The 26476-nt window shown below is 41.5% G+C and overlaps 1 protein-coding gene across 2 annotated transcripts in view; it reads right to left on the bottom strand.

Moving 5' to 3' along the window:
* ENOX1 (ecto-NOX disulfide-thiol exchanger 1) overlaps positions 1–26476 on the bottom strand; it is a 443224-nt gene that overhangs the window by 162038 nt on the left and 254710 nt on the right. For both annotated transcript variants that reach the window (XM_070942714.1, XM_070942715.1), the window contains exon 4: positions 409–533. In XM_070942714.1, the coding sequence (XP_070798815.1) occupies positions 409–418 (10 nt within the window). In that variant the 5' untranslated portion in view covers positions 419–533. The remainder of the gene's footprint in view (positions 1–408; positions 534–26476) is intronic.

Raw genomic sequence — 26476 nt, 5'->3', positions numbered from 1 at the left:
CTGGACTTTGTTTTTTCTTGAAGAGGTTTTGCTTCTCATCCAAGAAGCTTCTTCAGTTCTGAAGATGGAGGATGGAAGGATTTATATTCCTTGCAGTCATCTGGTCGTTAGTGCTCTTTCTGAGAGTCGTTGAGGACACTTGGGAGATTTATCTGTTTATCTATCCGAGTGGCCTCAATGACTCTCAGAGAGAGCGCTAATGACCAGATGACTGCAAAGAATATAAATCCTTGCATCCTCCATTGTTAAAGTCAGACCTGAAGAAGCTTCCGGGATGAGAAGCGAAACGTCTTCAAGGAAAAACAAAGCCCTGCTTGCCTTTTGAAAAAAGCACCTTTGGGACGAATGCAATTCTTTTTTTAAATAAATAAACCAACGTGCAATCATAACTACCAAACAGACATTCACCTGTGCCCATGGTTCCACTGGGTACTCCTCGCAAACGTCTTGATGTGCGTTGACTTCTTCATTTGCTAATATATTAACAGCTTGAGAGGCGAAAAGGTCTCTCCATTCCCAGATCCACTTTTATGCTTTGGAAGGGAAAAAGAAAGGGGAAAAAAAAAAAGAATCAGGAATTGAAAATTATTTTAAAATCGCTCTTCCTAATGAACTTTGCAGGATGGATAGGCAGAGCTTCCCAGAAGAACCTCAAGCTTAGCTCTGCTCAGGACATTAAAATGGACATTACGCCAATGGAGATTCCTGCTGATTGAGAACAAAACTGCCCCACTGTGTAAAACCTGGTTTAATGTTTTGCCTCTGGGCTGCTTAAACTCCCCAGTGTTTAGGATTTATCAGTTCCTGCACAGCTGCTTTTCCAATCCAGCCTCTGCTCGGAGGACATACTTAAGACTGGAAATGCCTTCTTTAAAAAGTTAAAAATTAATTGATATTGAAAGGCTGAAGAAACAACTTCACTCTGGATTATGTTTCTGGGTACAAAAAAAAAAAAAGTAAGTTGGGAATACAGAAGGCGGGGAAAAGTTACCTTGATGCACTCAAGCTAAAACATGGGTTTTTATTTATTTGCAAAGGGGCATGCCATCACTGGGTATCTTAAAAATCATGGTCAAGGCAAGAGAGTTAAAAGCACTTTCTCCAAAGGTTTAAAGGAGAATCATTTAGCTCTTCGCTTTGCCTTTTGATGGGGGAACGGCGATAATTTAAAACACATTCAAAGGATAATAAGGTTCTGCGTTATCAATGCAAATTTAATTTATAGTGATTGGCAGTCTTCTGGTAAAAAGCAGACATTCAGTAGGGCTGCCTGGCACTCAAAAATTCTAGACGTGTTACTTGACATCGTCGGTTACTTTATACTATTTTAATTAATAAAAGATGGAAATGGTCAGAAGTGTGGTTTTTACTCAAGCTCCAGAGTGTATATCTCTATTGACGTTAAGAGATATAATAACAATAATAATAACATAACATTGACATTCTCAAGACATCATAATGTTATCATATGGGTTAAGGCACTCAAACATGTACCACAAGGAGTGTTATATATACATTATATGTTATTATAATAGATGAGAGAGAAGGGGAGGGAGAGAGAGAGAGATGATAAATGGAGATACAGACAGACAGATATAGATACATAAATGGATGGATGGATGGATGGATAGATAGATAGACAGACAGACAGACAGACAGACAGACAGACAGACAGACAGATAGATAGATGCATACATAGATAAAGATAGATACAAATGGATGGATGGATGGACAGATGGACCGACAGACAGATAGACAGACAGACAGACAGACAGATATAAATCAATAGAGAGAGGATAGATAAATGCATAGATAGATAAAGATAGAAAGAGATATAGAAGAATAGAATAAAATAAGAATAGAATAGAATAGAATAGAATAGAATAGAATAGAATAGAATAGAATAGAATAGAATAGAATAGAATAGAATATAGTCCAACTCCCTGCTCAGACAAGAAACCCTATACCAAAAAAGTAGATAGATAGATAGATAGATAGATAGATAGATAGATAGATAGATAGATAGATGATAGACAGACAGACCGACAGACCGACAGACCGACAGACATAGGTTGATATATATATATATGTTTTATATATGAAAGTATTGTGTTGAAAATAGAGATTCTCTCTCTGTGTGCTTGGGGAATTCTACATTTTTTTTCCAGAGTTCCTGCCCAGCATTAATCTCTTTCAAACATCTGCTGCAATAGAAGTGCCTGAAAAGAAGTTATATGCAAACAGTGTAGAGTTTGTTTGTTTGAGAAAATAACTTTATGCTGGAAAAATACTCACTGAAGAAACCTTTAAGAGGAAACTCAATATACCGAAGAATGGACAAAGCCTAGTTGGGGTTAATCAGACAAATCCTTGCCCAATTTCCATAGACAACATACGCAATTTTCTACAGATTTTATTTTAACTGACAAGAAATGAAGAAAGACAATGCAAAGGCCAACTTTGATGAAGCAAAGCAACCTCTTGATGTTGAGCCAAAGATGCTTTTTCCCAAAAGACAACTGGACTTCCTTGGGTTTTTTGTCCTTGAAAAAATTTCGCTTCTCATCCAAGAAGCTTCTTCAGCTCTTGATGTTCATGTTCTTGATGTTGATGTTCTCCAAAGCAAAATCGCCCGTTATATACTGTGATCCTCATTGACACAAGCAGATCATGGTTGTGGCCCCTTCCTCCACCAAAATTCCATGGATTGGATTGGATTGGATTGGATTGGATTGGATTGGATTGGATTGGATTGGATTGGATTGGATTGGATTGCGTTGCATTGCATTGCATTGCATTGCATTGCATTGCATTGCATTGCATTGCATTGCATTGCATTGCATTGCATTGCATTGCATTGGATGAGGAGAGGAGAGGAGAGGAGAGGAGAGGAGAGGAGAGGAGAGGAGAGGAGAGGAGAAGAGAAGAGAAGAGAAGAGAAGAGAAGAGAAGAGAAGAGAAGAGAAGAGAAGAGAAGAGAAGAGAAGACAGGAGAGAAAGTAGAGTAGAGTAGAGTAGAGTAGAATAGAATAGAATAGAATAGAATAGAATAGAATAGAATAGAATAGAATAGAATAGAATAGAATAGAATAGAATAGAATAGAATAGAATAGAATTTTTTATTGGCCAAGTGTGATTGGACACACAAGCAATTTAATTCCAATGCATAAGCTCTGTAGCAATACAGACCCACTACATAAATATGGCTTAACTGCACTAGTCTCCCATTTTGGGAGAATCAAAAAATGCAAACAGAAAACAAAAAGGGTAGAAAAAGTATTTTTTTACAGTCCTGAAAAAGAAAAATGGAGTTTGGGAGATCTACGTGGCCGGTATTAATGAAGGCCACCAATACTTTCTTGATGCTCGTAGGGCATCTGAGAATGGTACGTAAGGATTGTGCCAAAAAAGCCATAATTGACCCACAAAAATATTTTTTAAAAAAACAAAACAACAGCTGGCCATACCTACAAATGAAACGAGGAGTTGCATTGTCAGTTGATGCTCACTTTTCTTTCTTTCTAATTCCTGCCGGAATGAATACAAGTTGACTCTCTAAATTCGTGTCGAGGTTCTGTTGCATTTCTCTCCTTGCATCCAATTTTGCAATAATAGCTCACGGCCTTGTGAGAAATTCAGAGGGTTTTTATTTTTCCTGTCTGGCTGAAGCAGTTGAGAATAGTTCTGGTGAGGGAAGAAATAGCTGGAGTCCTCTCTTCTGGGGTATTTCTGGTATTCCGCTATTTATGGAAAACTAAAGTGCATTCTGGATCCGGGTTTGATTTTAAGCATGCCTTTCCTATTTCTTTAAAACTCTGGAGGATTCTTGGGTTGTTGTTTTTTTTTTTACTGCAAGCAAGCCAGAGTCTATGATTGGTAGGGCCATAAATCATGTTAAGAAAGTCGTAAATAAATGCCTCTTGCCTGCACAGCATTACCGCATCATTGGGGGATTTTCCCCTGAAAATTAAAGTTGCTAAATCGCCTAAATTCCAGTACTTCTGTGTACTCCTCCCTGAAACGTGGAGTCATGTACGTCCTTGAGCCAAAAGACTCAAATCAACCCATAACCTAGATATTTATTTACATGGAAATGAGGCTCCTTTAGTTCTGTGAGTTTTCTGTATGTGGCTTGGACTTAGTTCTCCAATGCATATTATATTATTCTTTCTTTTGTGTTATGTATTTGTAATTCCTTCGATCAAGCCTCTAATATTCTCCTATTTATCTAAGAATATATACAACCAACGGAAAAATAAATATTATGGCTTACTTGACCCGTCTTTCTCTTCTCTTCTTATATAGGTATTACAGAGAAATACTATAAAATGAGTGTAAATGTATAAAATAAAAAATAGCATACAGGAGTGAGTTAAACGCACGGTCACTCAAGCACTCGTCACTTCTTGTCTGGACTATTGTAATGCTCTCTACATGGGGCTCCCCTTGGGGTGCACCCAGAGGCTCCAACTGGTGCAGAATGCAGCCGCATGGGGGATTATGGGAGCGACGGGGCGCTCCCATGCGACTCCTCTCCTGCATGAGCTGCATTGGCTTCCGGTGGACTTCCGGGTGCGCTTCAAGGTGTTGGTGATCACCTTTAAAGCGCTCCATGGCTTAGGGCCGGGGTACTTACGGGACCGCCTTCTGCCACCAATAGCCTCCCACCGGCCGGTTCGCTCCCACAGAGAGGGCCTCCTCAGGGTGCCGTCGGCCAGACAATGTCGGCTGGCGACCCCCAGGGGGAGAGCCTTCTCTGTGGTGGCACCTACCCTCTGGAACAATCTACCCCCAGAAATACGAGTGATCCCAGACCTCCGGACTTTTCGTCGGGCCCTTAAAACCTATTTCTTTCAGTTAGCCGGGCTGTCCTGATTTTATGGTGGGTTTTTAAAATTTGAAATTGGTTTTAAATTGAAAAGTTTTAAATTATGGGCCAAAATTATTTAATTATTTTAAATCTATTTTAACTTTTGTGTACAAATGTTTTACTTTGGCTGTGCACCGCCCTGAGTCCGAAAGGAGAAGGGCGGTATAGAAATCTGATAAAATAAATAAATAAATAAAATAAATAAACCATTCTCCCACAATAAATGGTCTTGGGAGATTGGAAAGCTACAATGATTTAACTTGGAGCATGGATATCCTTGCTGGACTACATTACCCAGAATGCTTTACTATGGGTCAGGCTGGATACCAGGGCTTAGCTCACAATAAACCTAAATCAATTTGCTGCACAATCTGTTCAGATTTTAATAATCTCTCAACAAAAAGAACCAATGTGAGTATTTTACAACATCCACAAGCTCAAATGTAACCAGAATGTTCAAGCAGGAGACCCTACATCATTCCAGACAAATGGTTCTCCAGTCTCTTCTTAAAAACTTTCAGTGTTGGAGCATTTACAACTTCTGGAGGCAAGTAGTTCCACAGATTAATTGTTCTCACTGTCAGGAAATTCCTCCTTAGTTCTAGGTTGCTTCTCTCCTTGATTAGCTTCCATCTGTTGCTTCTTCTCCTGCCTTCAGGTGCTTTGGAGAATAGGTTGATCCTGTCTTCTTTGTGGCAGCCCCTGAGATATTGGAAGACTGATATCATGTCACCCTTAGTCCTTCTCTTCACTAGACTAGACTTACCCAATTCCTGCAACCGTTCTTCGTATGTTGTATCCTCCAGTCCCCCAATCATTTATGTTGCTCTTCTCTAAACCTTCTCTACACTCTCAACATCTTTTTATATGTTTTTATATTTTTTATATATGTTGTTGTTTTTATAGCTTCATATATGTGTCAAGGCAACCCCAAAACTAAAAAAAAAATTATAATAGCAGATTATGACAGCAGTTGTAGCACAGAAGAGAAATAGATATTTCAGTAGAATATTGTGATCCAAGTTGGAGTTTGGAGGTTTTAGACAGTAGTTTTTTGTATTATCTACCAGGGAAACAAACTTTACAGAGAAAAGAAAAACTTTGGAAGAAGCAGAAGAGATATTCAGAAGGGACATTAAAAATCCCAGTGGAACTGAATGACAACAGAGCCTCTATATATCATTCATGTTCTGACATTTGACGTGCTTCACCATTATGTGAAGAAAAAAAAAAAGCTCTAGAAATATGGATGTTGTCAGATCCACATTGCAAGGAAATCTGATTGTTTAGCTGCAAATGTTGAAACACCCAAGCGAGAAGCAAGGGAAAATGTGAAAATTGTCAAACTGGAAACATAGCATCCTACATTGGCTCATTCAGAAATAAGATGCAATGAACTGGGTTGCAGGTGACAGCACACGAAGGAACACAAAGGCAATGTTACTCAGAAGCAACACCGCTAAAGATGTGTTTACCTGTAACCCAATAAATGTCAGGATTATATAGATCCATTTTAGTGGTTATCTGGTGAACAGCCATGTTATATAAGCGCACACTTCAGCTACAAGTACAAGGTGAAAAAAATTGCAGCAAATTGAAAGAGGTGCTAAATTCAACATCTGGAAGGAAGTACTACTAACCACAACTGATCGGGATGTAAAAGTTGGAGAAACGGAGGAACTTGGAATTATAGGAAGAATTGGATTGCATAAACACAGTAACATAGGTGATCGGTTCAATGAATTTTTGAAGATTATTCTCTTTTTATGTCTGTGGAGATTCACAGTCATCCAGGTCGTGGTTATCTCAAAGGTGATTTTTCAAAAAGCAACCGGACTTCGTTTTTCCTAGAAGACGTTTTGCTTCTCATCCAAGAAGCTTTCTTCAGTTCTGACTGAATGGTAGAGGACAGTAGGTTTTATATTCCTTGCAGTCATCTGGTTATTAGTGCTCCCTCTGAGTGCTACATTAAGACTGAACAGCCCTCCCTCAACTGAAGAGGAGGAATACAACAGCACCTACCTCCTGTTTACAACACAGTCCTTTTAGTAATTTCAAGAAGGTTCCACACCCATTTGCACTATTCAGGTGATCCCGAGGGCATAGATAGACCTCCAAGTGGCCTCAACGACTCTCAGAGAGAGTACTAACGACCAGATGACTGCAAGGAATGTAAATACTTCCATCCTCCCTCATTCAGTCAGAACAGAAGAAGCTTCTTGGATGAGAAGCGAAATATTTTCAAGGGAAAAAAAGCAAGAAAGTCCAGTTTTCTTTGGAAAGCACCTTTGGGACAACCTGGATGACTGAGAATCTCCATAGATATTTAGCTATGCACTTTGGGATGGACACCCTTCAAATGGTGTGGGAGTATGAATGCATTTCCAGGAAAAAATTGCAGAGTACAGGATTCAGGTGGCCCTGAGGGCACAGATAAACCTTCAAGTGGCTTCAACAACTCTCAGAGAGAATACTAACGACCAGATGACTGCAAAGAATGTAAATCCTTACATCCTCCACCCAATGGTGGGATTCAAATAATTTAACAATCGGTTCTCTAGCCTAATGACCAGCTGGGTAGACATGGCTCAGTGGTCACGTGACTGTGTGGGTGTGGCCAACTCAATATCACTCACGTTGATGGGCGCTTCACCTTAGCTGTTACAAAGTAATAAGGATTAACCAGAGAGGCAGTTTAGGCTAGAAACACCACCAGAACATTTCCTTCCTGCTTTCCTTACAGGATTAGCCCTGTAAAGTGGAAAAAAACAAAATAAGATTTCTTCCAACAACTGGTTCTCCGAACTGCTTAGAAAGTTAACAATCGGTTCTCCCGAATAGGTGCGAATTGGCTGAATCCCACTACTGCCTCCACCATTCATTTAGAACTGAAGAAGCTTCTTAGATGAGAAGCGAAACGTTTTCAAGGAAAAACAAAGAAAGTTCAGTTGCCTCTTGAAAAAACACCTTTGGGACATATTCTCGGTTTAGCACCAAGACATACTACAAGCAATATAAATGTAGATCTTATGAATGGACATCAGTTTATTGGACAACATAAGAATAAAATGTTTTGCATGATGAGAAAGGAAAAACTCGTGAATGGCAATCCAGGATCATTCCAGATGCTGATTGTGGAACGCGTCATGAATTATTGGTGTCCAAACACTGAAAATTAAGGAGAGTAGGTATGCCACAAACATTTGATACGGGAAACAATCAGTCAGAATATAAAATCGGTGTAAGGAACAGAGTCCGTATGCTGATTTAATGCAAAAGAGGAGATGACAAATGATGACAAAATAAAAATAAAAAATAGAAGACATCATGAAAGCCAAAACTAATTCTCCCAAATTTGAGCTGCTGGGAATTTCAAAGACGGAAAGGTTCAAATAGCTTTCAGAAGAAGGTATCATGATAATGAGAGAAAAACTGAGAATAAAAGCCTCAGGCAACCACAAGAAGAAGGTGTGATGAATGAATGGAGACCCTGGAGGTGAAGCAAGAAAAGATATCTTCATCCAGAATGTTAGCAAATAGGGGGGAAATAACAAGAAAAGAAATATGGGGGTTGTTTTTAAGAAGAACAGAGGAGGAAACCATGGGAAAATTAAAAGTAAATAAACATGGAAGCAATCTCTAGGGGGAAATTAATTAAAAGAAGATTGAGAGGCTTAAACTGAAGGTTTCAAGTCCTTCAAACGCAAGTAGAAAACAACAAAAACGTTTGCAGCAGGGGAAAAGCTTCAGAGACCAAGTCTACTCATAAGACCAATGAAGGAGAATATTTGTAGCTCAGGGTTGCAGCAAGGGCTCCTTGGTGCTTTCTGAGATTGGCTGGTTTATTGCAGATGTTTCATTAGTCTAGACCAGGGATCATCAACCTGTGGCTCTGGAGCCGCATGTGGCTCTTTCCCCCATCTGCTGCGGCTCCCTGTCACTCAAAATATGCATCACAACCGCCAATTTATATACCGACCTGAGTCCTTCGGGAGTAGGGCGGTATATAAATCCAATAAACTAAACTAAACTAAACTAATGTGTGACACCCACCGGCACACAATTTATTGAGCTTTTCAATCCCTGCTAGGCCAACCATGTATAAATCCAAGAAAAGAAAAGTTTCAGAAGAAAACAGAACATTTAATTCAACTACATGTGCTCGTTTTGTGGCCGCTCGAGAAATAATCAGGCACGGGGAAGGATTTTGTGGCTCCCGGTGTTTTCTTTTCTGTGGGAAACGGGTCCAAATGGCTTTTTGATTGTTTAAGTTTGCAGATCCCTGGTCTAGAGTAGCACTGATGAAGTTATCTAGTTGGGTAATGAAACGTCTGCAGGAAAACAACCAAGTTCAGAGAGTACCAAGAACCCCACAGTTCTCCTCCTCCTCCTCCTCCTCATCATCATCATCATCATCCCTTCTCCTCCTCTCCTTCTCCTTCTTCTCGTCCTCTCCACAAATCTCACTGACGACGTTCTCAACTTGGGTAATGAAATGGCTGCAAGAAAACAACCCAGCTCAGAGGGTACCAAGGACCCCACAGTCCTCCTATTCTTCTTCCTCTTCCTCATCTTCCTCTTCCTCTCCCCTTCCTCCTCCTCCTCCCTGCAAATCTTATTCCCCTCTAGCACGGATGATGTTCCCTAGTTTGGGTCATGAAACGGCTGCAAGAAAACCAGCAAGCTCAGAGAGCCCCAGGGACCCTTTACTACTCATAAAAGTTGCTTCCCAGACTGATAGGCATTATAAGCTTTGGACACAGTGTGCAGAGGAGGTGAAGGAGAGATTAAACCAAGGGAAGAAGGCAATGACTAACTTCGATAAGGTCATGGAGGCTATTTCCGTGGCAACAAGGATGGATGGGAGTCATGGCCCTCCTAGGAGTAATTCATGGCTGTGAAAACTGGGCATTGAAAAACATCAAAAGAAAGATGACAGACAGCTCTGGATATGGTGTCTAGGATATGGATGGCAAGAAGCACCTTTCCATCAGCCCTTGATGGAATCCAGAGTGATGGATCCCTTTGAGGTGCTGATCAGGCAGCAGAAACTCAAATTGTTTGGAGGTGTGAAGCCAGCACACGATCGACTCGAACTAACGTTGGTGCTTAGCAAGATTGGGGAAGTAGGAACAGATAAGAGAGACAAATGCAATTAAGAAGATCACTAGAGTACAGGTAGTCCTTGGCTTACAACGGTTTGCTTAATAACCGTTCAAAGTTACAGCAGCCCTGAAAAAAGTGGCTTAGGACCATTTTTAATTATCACCATTGTAACATCACATTTGGTCATGTGATCCACATTCAGAAGCATGGCAACTGGCATGTACTTATGACGGTGTCAGAGTTTCTTGCAAAAATCAAATCCAGAAAGCAAACACAGGCAGACTGATGCAGCCGGATTCATTAACTTCTTTATATACCTAATAACACATGAAGATAAATGTACAATACCGATAGATTCTTCTTCAAATTTAGTAGCAGTTACAAGCAAAACACACAGGCAGCAGTACAGCAGAGATTCAAGTCCAGACTAGTTTCTGTTTCTCTGCACAGACTCAGAAGCTGCAGACTAAGACACGCCCTGACTCCAGTCTGTCTCAGCTCCCATTGGCTGACTTAGTTGCTATGCCTATTCATTGGCTGACCTTGTTACCATGTCTCTGCCAGTTCATGAATAATCTGACAAATGGTTTCAGTGTCCTGGGGTCGTGTGATCAAATTTTGTGACCTTCTGACAAGCCAAGTCAAGGGGGGAGGGGAGCCAGATTCACTTAACAACCCTGTTACTCACTTAACAGCTGCAGCATTTCACTTAACAGGGGCAGGCAAGGTCGTAAAATGGGGCAAAACTGACTCAACCACTGTCTCGCTTCGCAACTGAAATTTTGGGGCTCTATTGTGGTCGTAAATCAAGGATTTACTGTACAGTGTCTTTCAGCATGGCCAAGGTCATTGTAGGGGACAGGTCAAGATTGGGATACCTAGGACACTGGCAGCAACCCATTAGCACCAGCCAATCGTATTTGTGATGCATTTTTAAATGCTCAGTTGACTGAGTTTCATGTTTAATGAATAAAAGAGATAATAATAGAATCAAGTGATGCAGAAGACCTCTAAGGCCATCGAGGGAGAATCTGGGGGACACATGGACGCCCAAAGATATTGTGCTGTCTGCTTCTGTATCAATGATTGATCTTCTAATTCCCAGTCTCCCTATAAGCAACCAACAGGTCTCCTAGCAACCATTCCGGCCGGCGTGAAGAAGCAAGCAGCAAATGTGGCCTGTTTCCTGGATTCTCATGGTCACCTCCTACATGATTCCTTCTCCCTGTTGTTGGTGGGAAGAAGAAGAAGACAACCAAGCTGAGGTGTTTTCGTCACAACGTTGCTCGCCAGGTCCATCCGTGATGTACTGGACTCTTCCTTTCCTTTTGCAGTGAAAGGATTCTAGGAGAATCTCCTCCCAAGCATGTGGGAAACATCCAGCCTAGGAATGCTGTTGGAAGAGGCCAAATGAAATGGCCGCTTAATGACCTCCGGGGCCTGTGGATTCCTCTTGCAACTGAGTAAATCGCGGCCTGTGCTATTTTGTGCAACAGCTGCACGGGGGAGGTAACAGGAAGGTCTTTTGTCCGCGTATTATCGGGCGAAGAATATTAGCTGCTTGGTTCTTAATGCGTTTCTTTGGGGGATCTGGATTAAGATGAGAGTGACAGAGAGGAAGGGAAAGAGAGATGGAGGGAGGGAGGGAGAGGAGAGGGGAGAGGAAAGAGAGAGGGAAGGAGAGGGAAGTGGATGGGAGGGTAGAGGAGAGGGGAAGGGAAGGGAAGGGAAAGGAGAGGAGAGGCAAGTGGAAGGGAGGGGAGAGAGGAAGAGAGGGAGAGCGGAAGGAGAGAGGGGAGGGGAGTGGAGAGGAGAGGAGAGGGAAAGGGAAAGGAGAGAGGGGAGGGGAGGGGAGAGGAGAGGGAAAGGGAAAGAAGAGGAGAGGAAAGCAGAGGGGAGGGGAGAATGGAAGAGAGGGGATGGGGAAGGAGAGAGGGAAGGAGGGGAGGGGAGTGGAGGGGAGGGGAGAGGGGGAGGGAAGAGAAAGGAGAGGAATGGAATGGAAGTGGGGGAGGGGAGAGGAGAGGAGAGGAGGGGAGAGGAGGAGAAAGAAGAAAAGAGAAAAAAGAGGGGAGGAGGGGGGAGAAGAGAAGAGAAGAGAAGAGAAGAGAAGAGAAGAGAAGAGAAGAGAAGAGAAGAGAAGAGAAGAGAAGAGAAGAGAAGAGAAGCTCATATTTTTTATTCGGGATGTTTTAGACACTGAATACTACTGTATGTTCCATAATTGAAAGATTAATTCATAGCTCTAAGCAAGCTGTCGAGAACTTAGAAAAATCAGTAGACCGTTTGTCAGTTCAAGCAAAGCTCAAAAGTTTCTGAGAAAAAGACACATTTTTCCACGATACTGAATGACCAAGTGACTGCTCTATTTTTTAAAAAAATTGTATATTTGGAGTATAATACATAAACCAGATTTCCTTCAGGAAGCAGACCTCAGGAAGACTCACAAATCTTAAAACAACACCAGCAATCTGTAAGATAAATGGCTGATCCAGTGAGACCGACCTTTAAAAGGGATCTGGCGATATTTCAAACTCGGTCCAGATCGTGGATGACCAACAGATGCTTTTCACAAACTGTGAATTGTTTTTGTGTGTGTGTGTGTGTGCATAAAACAACCAGCTGCATCTAAGCTAAATAAATAACTTGTGAATAAATAACTGTGAATAAATAACTGAAGCTATAGTAAAATTCAATGAAATGTTAGGGAAATCCAGTGTGGAGATCACGAAATCATCTGCAGTACAAAATAACTGCAACCGTTAATACAATTTTGAAAAATAATCTAGACAGGGAAAAACATTATGGCTCAGAGGGCTGAGATTAAGCAGCACATTCAGCCATGGTTCATATAGAAAATGCCACTATATCTCTTTCCATTTTTTTCATTCTGTCTATAAGTTGTTTTCAACATGGCAATCACTTCCTTATCTTGGAAGGGAAAGACACTCATGAAAGAAATATGGAATGGAACAGAACGGAACGGAACAGAACAGAACAGAACAGAACAGAACAGAACAGAATAGAGTTAGAACAGGAATAGGAATAGGAAATATGGAATGGGATGGAATGGGATGGGATGGGATGGGATAGGATAGGATAGGATAGGATAGGATAGGATAGGATAGGATAGGATAGGATAGGATAGGATAGGATAGGATAGGATACATGGAATGGAATGGAATGGAATGGAATGGAATGGAATGGAATGGAATGGAATAAGGAATAGAATAAGGAATGGAATAGAGAAGAGAAGAGAAGAGAAGAGAAGAGAAGAGAAGAGAAGAGAAGAGAAGAGAAGAGAAGAGAAGAGAAGAGAAGAGAAGAGAAGAGAAGAGAAGAGAAGAGAATTCTTTTAAACCTCCAGTTCTGGAGAGAAGCAATTTCACTGATTAACTGTTCTCACTGTCAAGAAATTTCTTCTTAATTCCAAGTTGCCCTTCTCCTTGATCAGTTTCCATTCATTGTTTCTTGTCCTGCCTTCAGGTACTTTGGAGAATAGGTTGACCCCCTCTTCTTTGTGGCAGCCCCAAATACTGGAACATTGATATCATGCCACCCCTAGTCTTTTTTTCCCATTAAACTAGACATACCCAATGCAACTGTTCTTCTTATGTTTTAGCCTCCAGTCCCCTATTCCTCTTGGTTGCTCTTCTCTGCATTCTTTCTAGAGTCTCAACATCTTTTTTACATCGTGGCACCCAAACCGGATGCAGAATACCGAGTGTGGCCTGACCAAGGCTTTATAAAATGGTATCAACACTTCACGTGATCTTGATTCTATCCCTCTGTTGATGCAGCCTAGAACTGTGTTAGCTTTTTTGGCAGCTGCTGCACACAGCTGGCTCACATTTAAGGGATCATGCACAGGGACTCCGAGATCCCTCTCGCAGTTACTACTGTTGAATCTGGTACCTGAGAGATGCAAAAAACATTGTCTCTTATTCCAAACTTCATTTGTAAAATGTTCTGGATCAAAAAGGCTAAAAGATTGGGGTAAATGTGTCTTTTTCTTGCTAGATAAATATTTTTCGCAAACATCTAGCAATGGTACTCTAGTGACATCACCAATGATCAAATATAATATATGGACCACACACAAAAAACAACCCTTGTCAAGCATCCAAGTCTCACATGGCCTCTTTGTTATGCAAGAGTTATGTAAATAACTCTTAAATGCAAAGATAGTAGCTTTTAACTAGAGGAGGAATTAACCAGGGTTTTTTTGCATTCATTCATGCAAAACAGCTACGCTATTTTACACATGCTGCAGCGAAAAAAAAATGTATTCTTTTTTTTTTTTTTTTTTGTATCCAGCAACAAAGATATGGTGTTACAAATCTTGGAAGGTTTAACGTCTTTGCTCTACTCTGTTTTTCTCTTTTAGAGTTCCGAACATCATCGCAATTTTTAACACTGTGCTAGGGAGGCTGCATTGATTTGCCTTCTACTTCCCACAGTGTTTTGTCAACAAATCTTATGTTTCTATAATTGGAAAGAGAAAAATTCTAATATATTTTGAACTAAGATGTTTCTGCTTCAGGGAGATTTAGCCCAGTGGAAGTAAACAGGCTTTCTTGGCGTTAAGGATTTTATCGAAGTTTTTATCAAAACTCTGCCTTTTTTTAAAAAAATGTGCATTGTACCTTTGTGGCCATTTCAACTTTTTTTTTTTGACTCTGGATTTTGTGTCCTGCATTTCCTAATGTTGCCCTGAATCAAAGATCTTCAAGACAAGTGTTTCCTTAATTTCTCCTTGCAGATTATCATCTACTGAATCAGCATCAAGGCAACCTTGGAGCTCCGAGGGGGAAGAGGGAATGGAGGTGTCAGAGAGACAGAGGTGGAGGCTGGGCCGTCCGCCAGCCCCCAGATGGAGAGTCAACAGCCCCCAGGTCTGGAGGTGGCTGATGAGGAAGAGGAGGACAGCTGGGTCCAGTGCCTGATGCGTGGATGCACAGAAGGCAGAGGAGAGGAGAGCAGTGGAAATCTATGGGCTGGTCCTTGGGAAGGAAGAGTCACCGCTGCTAACGAAGACCCTCCCTAGCTCTGGGGATAAAAGGCAGGGGCTGGAGATGAATAGATGTGGCAGACAACTATTCATCTCCTGGACAGATGGACTTGTTAGCCTGAATTGAGGGAGAGACTTTTTGCTGGGGCTGCCGGTGCTCCTAATAAAGGAATCTTTTGAGTTCACGTCAGAGGGCTTGTTGTGTTTGGGGACCTGGGTCAGAACAAATTAGTTACCTGCGTTCAACACCTTGAGATACCCCCACCCAACCATGGTCTGGGTCAAGCCGCCTACAAGAGGAACCTACCGGCGAAACGTAATTCCCGTAAGCCAACAACTTGTTCTCCTTCAGACATATTTTGAGAGTCGTAAACATCATGTTAGTTACTCTTTAAACATTACGCAGCATTATGAGTAACACATTTTGCCTCTAGCTAGTCAAAGTGCCTAACTTTAATGTTCCTCATTTTTAATGTCAACTTTTTGAACCCAGTTCTCTTAGGACGAAACAGGATGGCTATGTGTATGAATCAGAAGTTTAGGATTCTTTCCTCAACCCTTGGTCGTATCTGAAGGGAAACAGACAATAGAGTTGTGCCAACATTGCCCAGCGTTCATAAACAGACATAACCACTATCCTGGTATATATTTCTCTCCACTTTTGAGATACAGGTTGTCCTTAACTTACAACAGTTCATTTAGTGACCAAAGTTATAACAGCGCTCATGACCATTTTTCACACTTAACAAGCATTGCAGCATCCTCGTGGTCCCCTGATCAAAATTCAGGCCTTTGGCAACTGATTCATATTTATGACGGTTGCAGTGTCCCCGGGGGTCACGTGATTCACTTTTGCGACCTTCTGAGGTCGCAAAACAAAGTCAATGAGGAAGCCAGACTCACTTCACAATCGTGTGACTTACTCAGCAACTGTGGTGGTTCACTTAACAGCTGTGTCAAAAAAAGGGTCGTACAATGGGGGTAAAATTCACTTCACAAGTGTCTCGCCCAGCAACAGAATTTTGCTAAGAATAACAGAGTTGGAAGGGACCTTGGAGGTCTTCTAGTCCAACCCCCCGCTCAAGCAGTAGACCTTATACCATTTCAGACAAGTGGCTGTCCAGCCTCTTTTTAAAAACCTCCAGTGATGGAGCATCCACAACTTCTGGAGGCAAGTAGTTCCACTGATTAATTGTTCTTATTTGCAGGAAATTTCTCCTTAGTTCTAGGCTGGATCTCTCCTTGTTTAGTTTCCATCCATTGCTTCTTGTCTGGCCTGAAAGCAGTGGTGGGTTTCAAAAAATTTTTACTACCAGTTCTGTGGGTGTGGCTTGGTGAGCGTGGCTTGGTGGGCGTGGCAGGGGAAGGATCCTGTAGAATCTCCATTCCCTCCCCAATCCAGGGGTGGATACTGCAAAATCCCCATTTCCTCCTGATCAACTGGGACTCGGGAGGCAGAAAATAGATGGGGGCGGGGCCAGTCAGAGGCGGTATTTGTCGGTTCTCCGAACTACTCAAAATTTCCGCTACCGGTTCTCCAGAACTGGTCAGAACCTGCTGAAACCCACCTCTGCCTGAAAGGGCTCCAGAAGGAAAGGTCCAGAAAGGGGTCCTTTTCTCCCTCCCTCACTTTTGACCCTGGGACGTCTGGTAGGTATTCTGCTAAAATTCCCAAATTCCAAACCAGCTCAGTTTTTTTTTATCCTTCTTCTTCTTCTCCTCCTCCTATTGAAGTTGCCATGGGAATATTCACAGGAGGTGTCCATACCTTCGTTTCGGAAGAAACGAAGATCAAGGCCTTCAAAGAGATGCGTACCGATGAGTAAATTCATAAATAAATATAGGAGTAAACAGCCCTCAAGGAACCTCGACGCCAGATACTTTAAAGCGTTCGGGAGGAGAGAAAACGTTGCTTAGAGTCAGCTCCCACTGAGCTGCGCTCAGCTTGGCGCCCTGCTTAAAATGTTCTGCGCTATAGGGCACCCTTTCTATGGGCCATTAGCATGCCACCAGTTTCCCTCTGGGCCACTGCACCCTGATGCGCCGGCGTGCCAAGTAAGAAGCCTCTGCCACATAAATAGAAAAATAGTTTAAATGAGCTGCTGGATCACATGAGATTTTTTTCCCGGGCAAAGCTATATATTTTTTTCTTTCCTTTTTTTTTTTTTTACAGCAATCAAATCTCATCAGAGACGGTTGAAAGGAACTGGGAGCTTCTGGCCTTGAGGAGCACCGGTCCTGCATTTGATTCCCCATCAAGGCAGGGCCCTTTTAAGGCAATCGGGCAAGGCCACAAGGAAAGAAATGTTAAAGGGAGGCCGTTCATACGGCCACCGGAATCGGCAAAAAGCCCTAAGACATGTCCATGTTACAAACGTTCCTTTCGTGTTGAAAGCACGCTAAGGAAATTAGTTTTTTTTTTCCAGCTGTAGATTATGATATGTTGCCAATAATGCTACAGAACCAGTTTGGTATAGTGGTTGAAAACATCAGGCTAGAAACCAGGAGGCTGAGAGTTCTAGTACGTGCCTTAGGCATGAAGACAACTGGGTGAGTGTGGGCCAGGCACTCTCTCTCAGCCCTAGGAAGGAGGCAAGGGCATAGTGGTATAGTGGTTTGGTATAGTGGTTGCAGGCATCAGACAAGACACCAGGAGACTGAGAGTTCTAGTATGTGCCTTAGCCATGAAGCCAACTGGGTGAGTGTGGGCCAGGCACTCTCTCTCAGCCCTAGGAAGGAGGCAAGGACATAGTGGTATAATGGTTTGGTATAGTGGTTGAAGGCACCAGGCTAGACACCAGGAGACTGAAAGTTCTACCATGTTCCCCCAAAAATAAGATCGGGTCTTATATTAACTTTTGCTCCAAAAGACACATTAGGGCTTATTTTCTGGTTAGGTCTTATTTTGAGGGAAAGACAGTACTAAATGCATCCATCTGGCTCACAATCTAAACTGGGGCTTATTTTTGGGGTAGGGCTTATATTACGAGCATCCTGAAAAATCATGCTAGGGCTTATTTTCCAGTTGGGTCTTATTTTCGGGGAAACAGTGTGTCGTACATGCCTTAGCCATGAAGACAACTGGGTGAGCTTGGGCCAGTCATTATCTCTCAGCCCTAGGAAGGAGGCAAGAGCACAGTGGGACAGTAGTTTAGTACAGTGGTTGAAGGCACCAGGCTAGAAACCAGGAGTCTGAGAGTTCTAGTACGTATCTTAGGCATGAAGCCAACTGGGTGAGTGTGGGCCATGCACTCTCTCTCAGCCCTAGGAAGGAGGCAAGAGCAGAGTGGGACAGTAGTTTAGTATAGTGGTTGAAGGCACCAGGCTGGAAACCAGGAGTCTGAGAGTTCTAGTACGTATCTTAGACATGAAGCCAACTGGGTGCTGGGCCATGCACTCTCTCTCAGTCCTAGGAAGGAGGCAAGGGAAAACCACTTCCCCAAACATTTTGTACATACAAGTAGTCCTCGACTTACAACAGTTCATTTAGTGACCGTTCAAAGTTACAACGGTACTGAAAAATGTGGCTTATGACCGATTTTCACAGTTACAGCCTTTGAAGCATCCCCATGAACACATGATCAAAATTCAGACGCTTGGTAACTGCTTCATATTTATGACGGTTGCAGGGGTCATGTGATCCGCTTTTGTGACCTTCTGATGAGCAAAGTCAACGGGGAAGCCATATCTACTTAACAACCGTGTTCCTAACTTATCAACTTCAACGTATAGAATGACAACAACAATAAATGAAGCAACGTTGTCATTCCATACATTGCAGGCATATCGGAAAAGCTCAGGGGGATCTTCAACCAATATAATGTATGTGCACACTTCAAACCCAAGGACACACTAAGGCAGAACCTTGTCTACCCCAAGGATAAAAAACCCCAGACACAAACTGAGCAACGTGGTATATGCAGTACAATGCAGTGAGCCATATGCAGATCTGTACATTGGAGAAACAAAACAACCACTTCATAAACACGTGGCACAACATCGGAGAACAAACCCATCAGGACTAGATTCAGCGGTCCATCTGCATTTGAAAGACCAAGGCCACTCTTTGGAAGACAGCAAAGTCCACATTTTGGACAGAGAGGACTGCCGGTTTGAAAGAGGGGTCAAAGAGGCCATCTAGCTCAAAATTGAACATCCCTCTCTCGACAGAGGGGGAGGGATATGGCATCATCTATCTCCAGTCTACAACACAGTCCTTTCAGCAGTTCCAAGAAGGCTCCACACCCATTTGCACTCCTCAGGTGACCTCCAGGTGGCCTCAACGACTCTCTAAAAGGATGCAAATGACCAGCTGTCTGCAAGGAGTATAAACCCCTTCCCTTCCCCACCATCCAGTCAGAGCTGAAGAAGCTTCTTGGATGAGAAGCGAAACGTCTTCAAATAAAAACCAGAAAGTCCAGTTGCCTCTTGTAAAAAAGAACCTTTGTTTTAAGTTGAATCTAGCTTCATAACACAATCCTGGGACACTGCCACTGTCATAAATTCAAGTCAGTTGCCATGTGTCTGAATCTTGATCACGTGACCACGGGGATGTAACAGTAACAGAGTGGGAAGGGACCTTGGAGGTCATCTAGTCCAACCCCCTGCTCACGCAGGAGACCTTATACTAGGGATTCGAACCGCCGAACTGCCGACCTTTCTGATCAACGAGCTCAGTGTCTTAGCCACTGAGCCACCTAGCCAGGTTTGAAAAACATTCCTAAGTCGCTTTTTTTAAAGCACGGTTGTAATTTCAAACGGTCCCTAAATGAACTGTTGTAAGTCAAGGACTGCCTTAATTCCAATATTAAACTAAACCTATTCTTGGGGAGAGAATCCCAGACAGGAACCACGCAGCAGCTCCAATATTAAATGTGTAATAATATTTAAATAAGCAGCCTCTGAGCCATCCATGAATCGACACGAGGCTCCTGAGAAATTTGTGGCTTTCATCCACCGCCTTCCAGAAAATTTTTGTGTGGCAAAACTGCCTCTACAAAAGGATCCTCTCTTTACTATGCATTAATTTGCACAGTCAGGTAACTTCCATGTCTCCTGCATGGCAGGCAGGCAGGCATAAGGGAAATATTTCAACCGTTCTCCATAACAACGGAGACACGGAAAAAGGCCGTGGAATGCTTTGAAGCATTCACGTTTCACGTAAAACAGGGAAAAAGTCGCTTAAGAATTGTCTCACTAAGGAAGGTCATAAAACAGGACAAAACTCGCTTAAGAACAGTCTCACTTAGCAACAGGAATTTTGGGCTCAGTTGTGGTCATAAGTGGTATGTTTAATTTAATTTTTTTAAAAATTTAAATTCAATTCATTTAATTTTAAAAAATATTAAATTAAAATTAATTGTAAATTAAATTAATTTTTTTAAAAAAATAAAGCTTTCCTTGCCATTTCTGTCTGCGTTTCTTCTCTTCCTGAGAACAATTCTTTATCTCCAGAATTTAATTCAGTCGTCTTCAGTTCCTGTCTCTCCTACATACAATTTACAGAGCAATCGGATTTGCATATCCTAAGAAACACCGGGTATTTCCATCCAAACATTACCCCTTCCTACCATCCACCGCCCAGCTAACATAAAAGAGCATTTTTTAAACCGCTGCTGGCAGCATTGCGAAAAGCATCAATATTTTAAACTTCTCTTCCTGACGCGTCTTTTGAATAAATGTATAACGCTGATCGTTATATCTCATGGGTCTCTCCAAAAAGGATATTTTTGGAAAGATAAAAAGATGAAGTTCATTTAAAAGGAAAACCAGCAGGGAAGGTATGTGGCACAGATGATTGATTGATTGATTGAGTGATAGATAGATAGATAGATAGATAGATAGATAGATAGATAGGTGGGGGGGTGGGGGGTAGGTAGGTAGGTAGGTAGGTAGATAGATAGATAGATAGATAGATAGATAGATAGATAGATAGATAGATGATAAAGGATAGATGGCTGGCTGGCTGGATGAGTGGGTGGGTGGGTGGGTGGGTGGATAGGTAGGTAGGAAGGTAGACAGATAGATGATAAATAAAGGATAGATAGATGATAGATAGATAGATAGATGATAGATAGATGATAAATAAAAGATAGATAGAAGATAGATAAATAGATAGATAGATAGATAGATAGATAGATAGATAGATAGATAGGTGGATAGGCCATTAAACACCAGATTAAATTACTATCAAAGGGATTAGACAAATGTGGAAGGAATTGGGGATTTGGTAACTCTTGATTTCCACCAGATGTTGAAAGGTTAGAGTAGAGTAAACTTATCAGTCTACCTTCTTTTGATCCAACGTTTTAATTGAGCGAATTTTAAATGCAAGTAGTCCTTGACTTACAACAGTTCATTTAGTGACTGTCCGAGGTTACAAAAACACTGAAAAAAGTGACTTATGACCGTTTTTTACACTTACAATCGATGCAGTATCCCCGTTTCAAAGTTCAGACGCTTGGCAATGGACTCATATTTACCCACCAACTCACTAACTTAACGCTTAACGGCCGTGGCAAGAAACATCGTAAAATGACCCAAAAACTCACTTAACAACTGTCTCACTTAGCCATGGACATTTTGGCCTCAATTGTGGTCGTAAATTGAGGACTACCTGTATGTATTGTGCCAAGGAAAAGAACAGAGAACGGGAAAGTGGAAAACAATTCCTGCCTGAGCAAAGAAACAGGTCAAAAGTGCAACGAATTCCAAGAGAAATAATATCTTGAATTTTCCAGTTGTTGCATGAGGCTTCCTAACTTTGATCTCTGATTAGTAAAATATACATTAGGAAATGAATATTCTATGCTCGGAGGCACAAAGTTCCCAAAAGATTCCCTGATATTTATCCAACATTATTACTGCAGCTGTCACGGGTGCAAAAAATTAACACAAGGAGGAGAAGCAGAACAGGAGTGAATAAAAGAGGGATTACAGCTTTACACTAAAAGTTCTTCCAATTTACAGTCCGTGGCATTGCTTCTCTTGCCTGGTCTACCTTGAAGGGGTGACGTCTACGTAGCTCTGGCTTCTTTGGCCTGGTCCCCGGCCAGTTGGATTTGACATAAATCTTGAGGACTTTCCAAAGAACGTCCCACCTTCTTCCAAAATGAATTCTTTAAAGACGAGTTGTTTTCAGAGTTTTAAAAAGTTTCTCCTGGGGTTTCTTGTCTATTGTTTATGAGATAAATCTATTAAGAGAGTCACTCTCTGCTTCTTCCCATCCATTTCAAAAATTCTCCCCAATCTCTTTTAGAAGAACGATGATGGCTTTTAGTGTTATGCATATGTGTTGCTAATTTTATTTGCTTATGTTATCATCCATGGGGAGTTTTGGGGGGGAGCCCAGTAATATGCAAACGCTAATGAGCAAATAAACATCCAGGGATTGGGGGGGGGGGGGAGAAACCATGCAATTAAAAAAAAAAAAAAACAAATCCACAATGCAAGCAGAAATAGGAAAAGCTTCGGCTCGATTTAATTTTATCTATTTCCTAAGAACTGTAAAAAATTACATTTGCATATTTTATTGCCTGAAAGTTGCAGTTATGCATGGCATCAAAAGGGAGCTATGATCTCAGAGAGAGAGACTGAGAGAGTTTCAAAATGCATGAAGAGATTTGTCTCATAAATATTTTGCAGCCAACTCTGAACTAAAGTTTTCTTTTTTTTTTTTACATAGCCCAGGATTTTTGCCTTAACGCAGCTAGCTTTAGACCCACCGAAATTCAAATAAGTGCAATAAATGCAAACTCATCTGAGTTGGGCCATTTCTATGCATTTATTTCCTCTGAATTCCATCAATCAGATTTCACAGTTGGAAGAAGTCCTTCTGGAATGCAAAACTTCTAATTCCTTAAAATCGTGCTGTCCTTCAAAGACTTGTCATTCACACCCAATTATTTCTGTTTTTTAGGTTCCTTATGAATAAAATCTGCTCCTTTTTGTCTCTAATCTGGGCTGACAAAAAGAATTTTATCATTCCTGCCTCTCTGAATGGTTAGCAAATTATTGATCATTCATTTAGTGACCGTTTGGAGTTACAACGCGCTGAAAAAAAGTGATTTATGACCGTTTTTCACACTTATGACCACTGCAGCCTCCCCGTGGTCACGTGATCAAAATTCAGACACTTGACAACTGATTCATATTTATGACAGTTGCAATGTCCCAGGGTCACATGATCCCCTTTTGCGACCTTTTGACGAGCAAGGTCAATGGGGAAGCCAGATTCACTTAACAACTGGGTTACTCATATTTATGATGGTTGCAGTGTCCGGGGGTCCTGTGTCCCCCTTTTGTAAACTTTTGACACGCAAAATCAACGGGGAAGCCAGATTCACTTAGTAACTGTGTTACTAACTTAACAACTGTGGCAAGAAAGGTCGCAAAATGAGGAAAAAAATTCACTTAATAAACGTTTCACTTTCACACAAAGATTTGGGGCTCAATTCTGATCGCAAGTCGAGGACGACCTGTAGGGGGGGAAAATGAACTTTTTCTTATGACAACATTAAAAAAAAAAATGGAACGGTCTAACGTTAACCATCTATATAGCAAAAACCTGGCAAGAACTAAGCCGTGATATTAAGACATGTTAATTTTCTTGAGCTGAATGTCTCAAATAGATTCTGAAAAGCACAAGGAAAAGGCCATTGCTCTAATATATATATATATACTCCCGGGAAAGTAGCTTGGCCTGAAGGAATTCAGTTAATTATTATTTGTGACGGAGGAAAGACGACTGTTCGGCTGTTCGTGTAGTTAACCACTCAGCAGACTTCCAGAGAGTAAGGAAAAAAATAAAGAGCACAGCAAGGGAGAGGGTGAAAATTTAACTAGAAGCCTGCCAGCTAAGAACTATTTAAAAAGAAAAAAAATCAAATTACTCATCTAGAATGATTCCTATTCAGGCTTTCAAGTTCACAAGGGAAAAAAAAAAGAGAGAGAGCAACTTTTACAGTGCAAAAATAACCACATCGGAAGGCTTCCACTCTAAATTGATCAATTGTCTTTTAAACCTCTCACAAAATTCCCATCAGCCGGTTGGTTGCTGGTGGCCACCTTGGTAGAATGAACGGCCCTATAATTGAAATATAGGTGTCACCATGCCATGAATTCCCTCGGAATAATCAGTTCCTTTTTAATTCCATTAGCTAATTAAAGCATTGGGAGCTAAAGCCTCAGCAGAGGTGCTATTTGATGTATTAAAAAGAAATTGGAGATAGTAGAAATGAAAGCAACCGCTCACAGTTGGAAAGGAATTCCATAGACTCGATTCCACTTTCCATTACTCTCAAAATAGGACACCTAAAGAAACACTGAAATAATTTACGTTTTAGCTCTGAACTCTAGTGGTGAAAACGGGTTCTAATTTTCATGGTTATGTGAGATCCAACTTGAAAAAGAACTCATTCCCTTCACTGTTGGCTAATTTCAGGTAGTCCTCGACTTATAACAGTTCATTTAGTGACTGTTCAAAGTTATAACGGCGCTGGAAAGAATGACTTATGACCAGTTTTCACACTCACAACCATTGCAAAGAGAAAAGGGAAGGGAAGGGAAGGGAAGGGAAGGGAAGAGAAGAGAAGAGAAGAGAAGAGAAGAGAAGAGAAGAGAAGAGAAGAGAAGAGAAGAGAAGAGAAGAGAAGGAGAATGAGTAGGAATAGGAATAGGAATAGGAATAGGAATAGGAATAGGAATAGGAATAGGAATAGGAATAGGAATAGGAGTAGAGAGTAGAGTAGAGTAGAGTAGAGTAGAGTAGAGTAGAGTGAAGGGAAGGGAAGGGAAGGGAAGGGAAGGGAAGAGAAGAGAAGAGAAGAGAAGAGAAGAGAGAGAGAGAAGAGAAGAGAAGAGAAGAGAAGAGAAGAGAAGAGAAGAGAAGAGAAGAGAAGAGAAGAGAAGAGAAGAGAATGGGAATGGGAATGGGAATGAGAAGGAATAGAATAGAGAAGAGAAGAGAAAAGAAGAGGAGACGAGAAGGAGAATGAGTAGGAATAGAATAGGAGTAGAGTAGAGTAGAGTAGAGTAGAGCAGAGCAGAGCAGAGCAGAGCAGAGCGAAGGGAAGGGAAGGGAAGGGAAGGGAAGGGAAGGGAAGGGAAGGGAAGGGAAGAGAAGAGAAGAGAAGAGAAGAGAAGAGAAGAGAAGAGAAGAGAAGGAAGGGAAGGGAAGGGAAGGGAAGGGAAGGGAAGGGAAGAGAAGAGAAGAGAAGAGAAGAGAGAGAGAAGAGAAGAGAAGAGAAGAGAAGAGAAGAGAAGAGAAGAGAAGAGAAGAGAAGAGAAGAGAAGAGAAGAGAAGGAATAGAATAGAGAAGAGAAAAGAAAAGAAGAGAAGAGAAGAGACGAGAAGGAGAAGGAGAATGAGTAGGAATAGAATTGGAGTAGAGTAGAGTAGAGTAGAGTAGAGTAGAGTAGAGTAGAGGGAAGGGAAGGGAAGGGAAGGGAAAGGGAAAGGGAAGGGAAGAGAAGAGAAGAGAAGAGAAGAGACGAGAAGAGAAGAGAAGAGAAGAGAGAGAAGAGAAGAGAAGAGAAGAGAAGAGAAGAGTTGGAAGGGACTTGAGGGTCTTCTAGTCCAACCTCCTACTCAAGCAGGAGACCCTATACCATTCCAGACAATTGGTTGTCCAATCTCTTCTTAAAAACGTCCAGTGTTGGAGCATTCACAACTTCTTAAGAAGTTCTACTTCTCCAGAACCTTTATGAGTTATTTCTTCTTCTCTTGAGTGGGTTTCTGCAGCTGTCATGAGTCAAGTCCTTTTGCTGAAGCCTTTAAAAGCGTTCCAAGATGGCTCTTCCCCTCTATTGTCCCAAGGGGATGACTCAAGATGTGTGCCCAAATTCTGACGTTTCCATTTCCAAACGCATCAATTCTTAGGAAAGTTCTTTTTTTTTTCTCATGACAACGACTGTGGACCTTTTATCTTAGCGTTTGTGTTCTCTTTGTAAAAAACACAGACAAATTCATATTTTTAAATAAAAGACAGAGCTTGGCAGGCAGATAAATCATTTTTGTCGCTGTTGTGGTAGCATAAAAATTGTAAAATTAACTATGATTGTTCCTATCAAATTAAATGACTGGACCAATCTATAATTTAAAAATTACTTCACTGGCTGAAAAGGCTATAATTACACTACAGGGAGCAAGTTAAATTGTATTTTTAAGCACACCTTCCCTTAACTGCCACACGAGTTAGAAAATATCAGGTCTCTTTCCTAACAATACTTGACCTTGAGTTTTGAAGAAATATGTTTGATTAGCTCAGATTTTTAACTAAAGGCTGGGTTTGGGGACTGCTTGAATGGAGAGCATTTAAGCAGCTTGTACAATGGGGTCATCATGGAAAAGAGGGGGAGAAATTCAGACCAGAGTAGTCCTAGTTAATAATTGGATAAGACACCACCAGGAAATCTCAAAGCTCTGAGTACACTGGGAATTTTTTTTTAAAAAAACCAGCTAACAAACTAGGTTTCTACTATGGTCAAAA

This window comes from Pituophis catenifer, unplaced genomic scaffold (genome assembly GCF_029215685.1).
Source record: "Pituophis catenifer annectens isolate HBS135680 unplaced genomic scaffold, rPitCat1.0.hap2 SCAF_4, whole genome shotgun sequence".
Lineage (NCBI taxonomy): Eukaryota > Metazoa > Chordata > Lepidosauria > Squamata > Colubridae > Pituophis > Pituophis catenifer.
Note: the sequence above shows the minus strand (reverse complement) of the source record. Positions and strands in the feature narration are given on the sequence as shown.